The sequence below is a fragment of the Convolutriloba macropyga genome, unplaced genomic scaffold, assembly GCF_964194025.1.
Source record: "Convolutriloba macropyga unplaced genomic scaffold, txConMacr16.3 SCAFFOLD_1241, whole genome shotgun sequence".
NCBI lineage: Eukaryota > Metazoa > Xenacoelomorpha > Acoela > Convolutidae > Convolutriloba > Convolutriloba macropyga.
In genome coordinates this window covers 45396-57500 of record NW_027449793.1, presented here as the reverse complement: position 1 = coordinate 57500, position 12105 = coordinate 45396, and the positions used below count along the sequence as shown (strand labels likewise).

At 32.8% G+C, this 12105-nt stretch overlaps 1 protein-coding gene across 1 annotated transcript in view; it reads left to right on the top strand.

The window, feature by feature from the left end:
• LOC142355334 (uncharacterized) overlaps positions 1-11763 on the top strand; it is a 12781-nt gene extending 1018 nt beyond the window's left edge. The window contains exons 2-4 of the mRNA XM_075407537.1: positions 1532-1659; positions 3603-3735; positions 11328-11763. Coding sequence (XP_075263652.1) covers positions 1532-1659; positions 3603-3735; positions 11328-11650 — 584 coding nt within the window. The 3' untranslated portion in view covers positions 11651-11763. The remainder of the gene's footprint in view (positions 1-1531; positions 1660-3602; positions 3736-11327) is intronic.
• Positions 11764-12105: the final 342 nt, after the last annotated feature.

Sequence of the window (12105 nt, the reverse complement as noted above, 5' to 3'; positions counted from 1 at the left end):
TCCAATTGTTTTTTTTGTTCCGTAAAAACCTACTAAAAGCACCTGTCTGGTGACATTATCTATGGAGAATTATACGCAAAGAACTTATCTATCAACAGATCTGCGCAAAGACGCTTTTGTAGTCAGATCTTCTATATAAATAAACCATACACTGATTTTCAACAACACTATTGTCCAAGAAACCTTGCAGGTCATTTTCTTTCAATTGTTTTTGAACGATATAGGCAAATGGTCGTGCAAGCCTGCAAACTTGCATATTATGAGATTTTATTTAAATTGTTATAATAGTAAAATCTGAAAATATAGAACTTCAAGAAATTGGAAGCTCTAATTCGACACAAAATGCAAAATGGGAATCTTTTCAACAATTGCCCACTCTACAAAAAGGGGGTCAGTCTTGAATAGAATTTAAGAGAGCAATTTATTAACACACCAGAGACGACTAAAAACTTTCCACACATGCACATTACCGACCCGAGGTTTACGAATCACATCACACAGCGTATGAGAGGCATGACCGTGAACAGCGGTCCGCAAATGCAAGTAAATTGAAAGTTGGACAATTAAACTTGCAGGCCAAGTAATATTGTAGAAAATTATAACACAGAAGGCGGTGGGAGGGGGTTTGGGGTGCGACTCTTTACTAGGTACCAAAGAAGTCAACTGTTGAAAAGATCCAAAATGTTTTCTAAATAGTAGGCTTGGCTACATCGAATTTCGATGTACTTGACACTAGAGATAAAGAGATTAATTATGCTTAAATTTGATAAAATTAGGACCCAACTCTCTGTGGTCGGCTGCAAATTAGAGCTGATCGGGTGCACAGTTGAACGCAAAAAAAATGAGAATCAGTGCCAAATTTTTAAATTTGTGAGGTCAAAAAATTTGATTGGTTTAAATTAAACTACAACAAATGTAAAAAATGACGAATTAATTAGTTGTCGCTGTCGTCGCTTGATTATATATAGTGTGTGGTTTGGTTGCGCTCCACCCGGCCTCTCCGTTTCCCGAACCCTCAACCAGGGAGAGCGAAGGGCTAGCGACAATATACAAACCTTCGTTACGCTATTTTGTATGTATTTTATCACAAAAACTTGCCTCTAAAGAATTGAGTTTAAGATCAACCAATCAGAGCACGGAATGTATTTGGTTTTAAAATCTCTTTTATATCATTCTGCTCTGCGCTCGTTCAGTTCTACTGGCGTCCTCCGTGGGACTCATAGTTGTCTTGTTGTTCTAGGTCATTATCAGAAAAATGACAGAAACGCTTAAATGATATACATACTTCGAAGGGCTTCTTTATAACTGCTGTCTTGATTAATGTACATTTTCAGAAGCGTAATGTTAGTTGTATTTGTCAGATATAGCCTAGTCGTACATATTACAGCTCTATTTTCTACAGAGTATGGTAAATATTAATGATAAATCTTTTAAATTTGCACGCATTATAGTTCTAGAAATGTTTCTGCATTCTTTCCACTTTGTAAGAGTTTTGTCTACTTATGCTTTGACGTTTTATTTTTTCATGCAGACACTGCCAAAACCATCAAAATGAGCCTTCCTCCGGATCCGAAGAAGGCTGATCAAACAACCGAAAGCGCAGAAAATGATCAAATGACCGAAGAACAAGCTGCTTATGCAACAGCGGGACAAAGAGAGGTAGAAAAAAAAGCTTTATTTTAAGTCTTCTCGCTGTTTTTTGCATATCTTAACATATAAATTCCACAAGAAAAATTGTCCGCTAATACAAGGGATAACATTCATCGTCTCAATACTACTGCTTACGATACAAAGTCGGAGTTTAGTTATCTTAATTTTTTTGCTATTTTCCATAAAGATTTCAGGAAAATCTGACCTTTGGCTTATATCAACTAACTTCAACTTTGCAGTAAACACCAAGGGCTCGCCATGTCAACAAACGTGTGAATATACACTTACTTACCCATGTAGCTATCTTAACTTATAGAATGATAAGATTCCTTTGTTTACGATAAAATTGATTATTTCATTACTGACAGCGTAAAATTACCTAAACATTTAAGTTCTGCAAGGGTAAGTTTACCCTTAATGGCGAGTTAAAAAGTTCAGGCAGTTTTCAGATACGTTAAGGTAATGGGATGGTAAACACAATAGTTTGAGATAAAAATTTTAATTTAAACAGGTATACCAGACAGACTTTTCAAGTGATTTATTTCATTTATAATTTTGCAGATAATTCATAAAAATTATACAAATCTCACATGCTAGAAATTTGTTTGAAATCTCTCTAAAACTTTTGAATCTAATCTGTTAAACGATTTAAGCACTTCGGGAGATTTCGACAGTTAGTTTAAAATTTACCCGAAAAATTAGAAGAAACTGAATTTTTAGGTAAATCTTCCGGTAAATTAATCCAAAATTTCAAAATCTTATTAAAATTCTGATATAACCCTTTTTGGGAAAACATAGGGTAATCCCTACAAAGTGAAAAGGTCTCTCTCTACCTTAACTTAGCTGTTCTGCTAAAATTTAATCTAAACATTTCAAGAATTACTGCGAAGATTTAGCTTATCGAGTAGATTGATTAATATATATTCATATACATTGTGTTTCAGCACCTCTAACCTAAACTTCACTCTTCTCTCTGCCACAAAAAGTCTCTCATGTTTCCTTACAGTTTGAGCTTCTTCGGTTATTTAAAATCTTTCCGCGAAACAATAATTAGCAGAACCATCCAAAACTGATGATTATTGTTGTCAATGGAAAACAATTTCCATTAAGAATGCACTTCTTTTTGCTGAGCCGCTAATCACAAGGAGGCTTGGTTTCTTAAATCAAAATTCGACGATGAATAAAATCTGAATAAACATTCAGTATTTCTCAATTATTCCTCGTTGCTTGCCAACCTCTGGAAATTAAAAATTGGCTCTTTTATTAGCAGTTGAGTTTCAACTCTTCAAAAATAGATAATTCGATGGTAAACTTATCAGAAAGTGCATGTTTGATTCTTTTTAGTCATCCTTCTTTTTTTATACAAATTTGATTTCTTTCGAACTGAAGTAAAGAGTAGCAAAACGAGCAGTATAAGAGAATTTTGGAAATCATTAGAAATATAAGTTTTCGTAGTTCAAAATTTTCACGCAACATTCTGCTGAAAATTCAGCTTTGTGGGGACAACTTGTTTTTCAAGCCATTCTACATGGCAGTATTGGAAAATATAGATTGCATGGTTGGAATGTTACAGAAAGTTGTCGCTGGGTTTCCCTGTTTTTTTATTTTCATTAGCTCAGCAAATTGATTCATTGAAACATTGTTATGACAACAAAAGTTTTTGTGAAGTTCTTTTTCTGTTTGTTGTATTCTAATTCGATACTAGCCGACAAATTTTGTGCTGCATACCGGAAGTAGACTGCGTACTGCGAGATCGCATACGTAATTGGATGTGAATAAAACTTCTCAAGATATTCCAATTAAAAAACAAAATTGAAGATAAGAACAAAAGGATCTTGCTGAAGCAAGTTTTTTCACGAAAAGCAAAATCTTGCTCGTCTCAATTGGCATTACGTATGAAGTTTTTGTTTTACGCGGGAAAACACAGTTTAGGTGTGATGATCTATTTCCAGGTGTTGATTCATCACTTGATGAGGATTCTGAACAGTGCATCAAACATGGGAGTGGGACCTCAAGCAGCTGAGTTTCAAGTGGAGAGACCAACATTGTACACCACTGTCAAGTCACACACTACCATCGAAACAGGTGCATAAGAACAACCTTAAAATTTAGTAAATTTTAAATTGTGGAATTTTCTATTTTGATCACCTGTTTGCAGCCCCTGTATATTAATGCATAAAAGTTCTGAGGATCTAGTTGTTCCGACCCCTTTTGAGGTTAATTTTTAGTTAATTTTGACCGATTGATATATTCATCGTAGAGAGTTGTCAATGGTCTCATTAAAAAGCCCGTCCAGCGGAGAAAATGGAACTAAAAAGATTTTTCCAATTTTGTTTTCTAAAGCGAGTTATCGAGGTTTACTTTTTGTGAATATTAGACCGGTTCGCGTTATTTTATTCACATTTTCCGGAATTTTTGCCTAAATTTTAATCAATTTGCTAAAATATGTTAAAATTGCTAACAAAAGTGTTGATTTTATTTTTTGAGACCAAAATGTATTGTTGCGATTTTTATTTAATTATTTTTTGGCTAAAGTTTTGGCTCAATATTTTAAATATAAGACGATTTCATCAAAATTAGCACAAAATAAGATGCTAAAGTCCACTTTGAGTAAAATTGCCGGAAAGGCACACCCAAAACCACTAACACAAGCTTTCTAAACTCGAAAGAAGGCTAGTCCTACTTCAAACTTTTTTGAGAGTGCTCTATAATTAAAAATTTGCCGTTTTTTGCTAACATTACTCTATGATTATCAAAAACGCAGAATTTGTTTTTGGTTTTTTAATTATTAAGTTATTTATATCTATAACATTCGAAACAATTAAGTGTTCCTATTAGACAAACAGCAATAGCAAGGCTAGTTGCGTGGTCCAAGCTTGGACTGTTATAATCCAAAAATAATTCGGATTGTAATAAAAATTGATAACTCTTAAATAAAATTGACATTTTTTCATTAATTAAAGAACAGAACAATTCAAATGAAATTCATTGATGATAGGTCCAATTGGCTTCCGAAGCAGTTCCAAATAAATGCATCGAGCTTTATACTCGAAAACTTATGGTAGTTTTAACTTTTCAAAAAAATTGATTTTAAAATAAACAATGGCTTTTCGAACTTTGTCACTATTATTTTTAATTTGGTCAAATTGTAGCTTCTTCTTTTTTCTGGTTCAAAATTTAGTATTTATTGCTTTTTCAAGCGTTATGTTATGGTTTTCTAGTTTTGATACCACTAGATTTCACATTTTTTTCTAGGGATTTGCCAATTCTTCTCGTTTTTTTCACGTTTTTATCACTTCATGAAATTATGGAAAAACCACATATCAAATTCTTGGCGTTCAAAATTAACCACAATTAAATATTTCAAAATCTTTTAAGATATAGATTAAGGTCTCAACAGCTTCGACACATCTCTCTTGATGATTTTAGTTGAAAATTTTTACTTTTGCCTTTACCTGTCGTTTTAAATTTGTCTCTTTAATGATATGAAGTTTCCTAAATAAAGAAAAATCTCATTGCTTTTATTATTGAGGAATAGAGGAGCCGATATTCTTATTTTAGTAGAAAGCTGATTGCTTCCATGTCTTTGCAAACGAATGTTTTCCAAAATAAAACAAACACTTTTTTATTTCGCATTTTCTTCTTTTGTCGATTTATTACCTACTCACGTTAATAACAAATCACGTACAACACTACTGGCTTCAAGTGAAGGTGCAATTTTGTAAAATCTAATGTTTTTAAAGAATTTGTTATGACTTTACTGGCTTCAACTTTGTACGCAAAAAATAACCTATTTTTGACTAATTTGACGATTTTTTTGTCAGATTTAAGACATATTATGAATAATTAAGAGTCTCAAGGGCTTTTTTTGGACGATTATAGAAAAATTTTAATTATTTCATAGCTGATGGTTTTGACAACTTTGAAAACAGTTTTTTTTTCAAAAAAAATACAAAACTTTCTTTTAAAGTTGCACTTTTTTCTTTTTTTTTCTGTCTGCATGTAATGTAGTCTCAATAATGAGAGGTTATATACCGCATTATATACCGAAATATTGTTTTACGGCTGCTAAAGTGTTTTCTTGCTGTTTGTTGTTATATTTGTTGTTCTTTTTGTAACCGCGATAAAATTTGAATGATGACATGTCTTAATGCCCTCCTTTAAAGGCACAAGGTAATCATAAGCGTGTTGAATGTTTTCAGTTGATATATATTGGTTTCTAATTCTTTGAAATTTATCGTTTTTAAAAATGTGAGCGAAATTTTAAACGTTGTTGTTTTTGTTCTTTTTTGTCTTATTATTACCAAACCTCATTATGGACTGGTCCCATATCTTTTCTAGTGAAGTACAAGCTTTTTTGTTCAGTTTCAATTTTAACTGACGCTATTTTGGCTTCGTTAGTACGTTTTCTTTTTTTAAAAATTGACATAATTTTTGGATATTATTTTTTTTTTGTATTTTTTTGCTCATCTTGACTCAATTTCTTTAAAATGACAGATCTCACCAATCTAATGGGGGCCTTTTTACTCCTCTGAGTTATTTGCTTTGGAGGCGATCTTTTCGTCCATACATCAATTATTTTGAAAAATACTTGATTTTTTGGGGTTTTTCTATCTATTCCTCATTTGACTGACAATTATGCCAAAAATGTGGATGAGCGGGGTTGGAACGTTATGTGCCAACGCACATTACCGAGCCTCCTTGTTTCATCATGGTTTTTATTATGATCTTTCTAAAGAACTTTTGGCCTGATTTTAGTAAAGCGCATCTCGAAATGCAGTCAAAATGAAATCATAATATTTATATATTTGCAAAAATAAAATATCTCATTGCGTTTTCTCTTGTTTCCGGTCGCTATATTCAGACCTCAAAAATTCTGATATTGTTATTTTCAGCTCCATGTGCTAATTCTGTTTGCGGGCAATTGCATTGCAGTTCTTCCCTAAATATAGTTTATTTGTTCTATTTTTCTGGTTCAGAGGGCAATTTTTTTTTGGCTTATTAAATTTATCATTTCGTCTTTGAATTTTAATCTCTCGTGTGCTATTTCATCATACTACCTCAGGGATTAAAATTAAACTGAACTTGACTGCAAAAAATACATCTTTTTCAGGATCTGTGACGTCGGCAATTTAATACTGTCGCGACGCTATTGTTTCATCCATACTCTCAAAATTGAACTGAGGGAACATCAAAAATACATTTCTCAATGTCTGTATAAATTGTACAAACTAGAGATAACGTCTGAAGGCGATTGGCTTGATTAGTCGACCGTGGATAATACCCCACCTTTATCTAAACATTTCCGACAACTTGTAACATAGATAGAAAATTTAATAAAGCATGAGCAAAATTATTACTTTTCTTGTAGACGAAAAAAGATTTTAAAAAATGTTCAAAACATTAACCGTGCATAATTGCTGAAATGCGGCAAAATCCTCCCTCCCTCTTTTGAAGTTCTTTTTCAAACATGAAATCAAGGGTTTTTTTTACTTCAGGTCCAGATTCTCACGTGAATGGATAATTTCCCATTCACAATTTAAGTTTCGATTTTCCAACAATGACTCCTAGACCACATAATGTTCGCAAAGTGAAAAACCAACAAAGTTTTAGTAGCCTCTAACGTGTAGCTATCACCAGGTTTGCTGTGTCTTCTGAACGTATGTTACAAATAAAAACAAGGAGGCTTTGGGATATTGTGTCATGCACAACGTTCTGACCCCACATTTTGACTTAATTGTCTAACAAATGAGGAAGATATTAGAAACTTTCGACAATACACATACTGTACGAAAGAAATAGATGTATAGGTTAAAAAAATACTAGACTCAAACTATTAAATGAATTGAATAATGCGACATAAGAGGGCCGATTAATGAGAATACAAGACAAGACAAACAGCAAAATAAAACAACGAAAATTTTAATTACGCTCAAAAATTTTTATTTTCTTTTAAAAGAACCTTATTAAGAAAAAATCAAACTAGCGACAGATAAAAATAAAACTAAAGAAACAATTCACTACTTCACTACAAAGCAAAGGGGAACAATCCTTAGCAAGCTTAGTTAATTAGTCAACAAACAGAAGAATAAAAAGTAGGAAAATCCATAGTTCAATTGATTTTTTGATGCCCAATAACTATAAAATTTCATAACAACTTCTAGAAAGAAGTCTAAACAAAGACAAAGTGGTAATAGGTATCAACGGAAAACACTATTTAATTTACATAAGTGATAAGTTCACTCCAAAGATAGTAATTTTGACTTTTGTTTGGTAACACTAAGAAGAAAGACCACAAAAGGAATGATATATTCTTGCAAAACTTGAAAGATTTTTAAAAATGCGCAAAAAAAATGTAGGAGTCAATGAAACCATGAGGTTTTCTCTGAAAACGGTTTTTTTCATTAGGCGTCATCTCAACGTAGTTAAGATTTCTCATTGTTTGAATTTGTATATGACAACACTCTTATCTCTTATTTCCAAAAGAAATTTAAGAAAACGTACAAACTGATTTTAAAAAAGAGAGCGCGACAATACAGACCCAATCAATTTTGATTGTAAAAATCGACAACAGTCTCACTAATGCTGTGCGTCTAATAAAAACCCATGATTTTTTTATAAGGTAGCGAATTAGTTAGTTTAGCAAAAAAAATCTTAAAAAAACAATTGTTGCATTTCTTAAATAAATTTTGACATAAATTAGCTGGAAGCCATAAAAATTTTTGTTTAGGAAAATTTTCTTACCAATGAAAAAAATGACTCAATTTGAAAACCACTTTTCCATATTTTGAGTTTTAATTTATAACACTTAAAGGAAAGTGAGGCTGCAAAATTGTGACCATATCTTGATAAAACCGAAAAAAAACGACACAGAAAAGTTTGTCCGCGTTAAAATATTCCATCCGGGGTTATTTGAAGTATGAAAAATTGAAAAGGACTGGTAAAATATTTCTTAATCTTAGATAAACTACCAGCATGTATCACTCAAAATTGGTTACCCGTAGTTTTGTTAACATTTTTTTGTGCTCTTTTTTCGAAAAAGGATGCTTTTCATCATAAAAAAAATTAAACATTGGAATTTTAGTTATTTTTACTTGGGATCGGGGATAACCAACTGTTGAAAATTGGGCTCAAAAAAGACCATCGGGAGACAAGGGTTATTTAGTCTGAGAAGTTGCGACCCAAAACTCGAAATTTAATATCAGAAAAATTTTTAAAAATGTTAATTTCGCATTTTTACGACTTAGGAAAATTTTTTCAGAAAAACTCTGTTGTATATAACTTTGAAATATTATTTACAAATTTCTTAAAAAAAGAGGTTGCAGTTCCTCGTATTTTCTCTTAAATCGTTTGATGCATAATTTGAAGCTTTAATTTTTTTCTCATTATTTTTACACTTAAAGAAAATGATTTGGTCTTGTCATATTTTTAATTAGAAAGGTGTAATTTACCTTGAAAGTTGCAATTTACCGATGGCTCTCATATATTTTTCCGGTTGTTCTAAAGACAACAACTTATAACAAGAAATTCAGTTATCCTAGCTGTTTAATTAAAGGAGAAAGTTTCGAAACGAAATTCGTTGAGAAAACAAAATCTGCTCCACATCGTTTCTTGGCCCTCAAAAAAGCTCTTGGTTTTTTCATTTGAAAACCTCGTAACCTTCTCTAAAGTTTGTCATTTGTCACAAAATTTTAATAATTGCTAAGTTCATTGATAAATAAAGGCTCTGAAATTCGATGGGAAGAGGTGGGAACCGACATCTCCTGTCAGCTAAATAGCACTTTTCTGAAAAGACAGTTGTGCCATTGTTATCGTATTTTTTATCGTATATTTGATAGCCACGGTCAACTTCTCAAAATACATTTTTCGGCTTTCTTCCTTATTCAAATAAAAAACATCACCAATTTACCTCTACTTCCCACCTTCACCTAGCTAAGCCCCATCTAGCTACCCCGCCTACCCCAATCAACCTACCGCCCCATCCCGAATCTACCTATCCGTACGCCTCTTTACCCCAAGACTTCCATTCATCCAAGACTTCCATTCTTCATTGTTAACACCCTATCAGTCCCCGTCTACCTACCCACAACCTAAAAGAAAAGCGGTGCTAGCATTTTTAACTAAAAGCTGTGTCTTCACTTTACTTTCCATCGATTTATTTGGCAACTAGTAATTGAATTATGCGTCATTTTTTAATTTCGAATTTAGGCATGATTTGTTTAGTGATAAATTTGTAGTACTGCTCGGGTCGTTTCTCGTATTTTGTTGGCTATGACTTTATTCCGGCTATGACTTTACGTTTCGATAAACTTTTTTGTTTTACATTTGTCACAATTTTCACTTTCGTTTCATCACTCATTCTCTCGATTAAATGGAATGGAGAATTCCTCGGGCAAATTGACAGGAAAACGTTTAAAGTTGAAGAACGGAATCAAATTGTTTTGGAGAAATCAAAAAGGCCCTGCACTATAATTGAATGTTTATACACTTGACTTAGCGCATTAAGTTATCAGAGTTCCTTAAAATACATTTTTAACTGTTTTTGATTTTACGCTTATCGTCAAGTTAAGAGTCTAAATTAACATTGTTTATCAAATCTAAAGAAATTGCTAACCAAATTAGAACTTTTTTTAGCTTAAAAATTAGGCTGTCGACAGTTTTTCTTTTTTTATCTCTAACTTTTTCGGATCCTTCTTCAATTTTTTCGCCTGGTCCGGCTTCTAGGAGACGTATGCTTGGATCATTGAACAGACTTTGAAGTGACTGACGGTTTAAAGGTTATCTGGACTGTACTATCTGATGCAGACATTTTAGTAACTACTGTAACGCGTTTTAATGGAACTTTTCTTCAACGCTGCAATTTTTTCCAAGTAATCCATTGCATTTCCAAGAAATGCAATTTGACTTGCATTTTACTCACGTATGCATGCACTGGTCGAAGGCAAAGTCTTGAAATCTTAGCCCGGCTAGCGAGAGTTGGAACAAAGTACCGATTTAAATTTTCTAATGAAAATTATATTTTCCTATAATATTTTACTTAATGGTAAATTTTACAAAAACAGTTTACAAATAATGCACAGGTTACTGTCTATATTTATAAAGTGTTGCAAACAATGGATTCTAGGGAACTATTTGAAAACAATTAATCATTTTCTAAATAGAAGTTGTCCTTTCACCGTGAAATGTCTTGTTGAACGTGTTTGACTCTGAATGCATGTTACTTTACGTTCAACAAGACATTTCACGGTGAAAGGACAACTTCTATTTAGAAAATGATTAATTGTTTTCAAATAGTTCCCTAGAATCCATTGTTTGCAACACTTTATAAATATAGACAGTAACTTGTGCATTATTTGTAAACTGTTTTTGTAAAATTTACCATTAAGTAAAATATAATAGGAAAATATAATTTTCATGAGAAAATTTAAATCGGCACCTCCTGAGGCACTTGTATGGTGTCTAAGGTGGTGAATTGATTTAGTGCTTCATGATAATTGTTTGTATCTTCTGTCATCTGAGTTCAAATCTCTGAATAATAAAAATTTAAACTTTCAATTCAAATATTTAAATAATTTACAAATAATTTTTTTGACAAATTTTGACGAATTATTTCTCCGCCGTAACAACTTCTCGATTATTTTTTGAATAGAGTTGTTTTGAGTTTTCAATTTTTCTAGATACGAGCAACATTTTTGGAACCAAAGCGTCCAAACAATACGCTGGCTACAAAGGGGGAGTACTGGGCTTAGTTCCTCTACCGGGATCCAAACGAGCCAGCGCAACCGAATTCCGCACAAAACGGGAACCCCTTTCGGCAACCAGGCGAAGCACGATGGCGGGTGTTGAACCAGTACTTATGCGATCTATAGCTTGTCAAACTGTTTCAGTACCTAAAGCTATTTTCATGGCACGAAGAAAAATTCTCACCGAAGATGAAGAAAAAGAGGCAAATGTGAAAAAAGTTGATCCACTAACATTTCACGCTCCTCTGAGAAAATAAAGGAGAAGTTGTACTAAAACCTGCTGAAGACTTTATGAAATATTTTGGCTGAGTGCTGAAAAAATAGTTGTTTTCATTAGTAGAAAGTCATCGAATAAAGTATTGCGCTATGACTTGTAACTTTGTAATATAGGCCAAGAGACATTGTCGAAAGTAGCGACATGCATGATCAAGATTCACTGGACGTATCGATTACGCCCCTTAGTTATGGAACACGTGACTTTACATAGTAAAATATCATAGCATTATAGCACGCTTTGAGGGCTTGCAAATCATATGTACCCATTTAGCTGGGGGGGGGGGGGTCCTTTTTCTTTTCAGAACTTGTTTTTTTCGGTGAGCTTCGACAAAGCAACTGATTTTCAAGAGTTTCAACTGATTTGTGTTATTATTGTAAGAGATGCTAGAGCAAGCAGGATATTTCGATGCCAAACCAATGAAAGGCCTAAAACAAT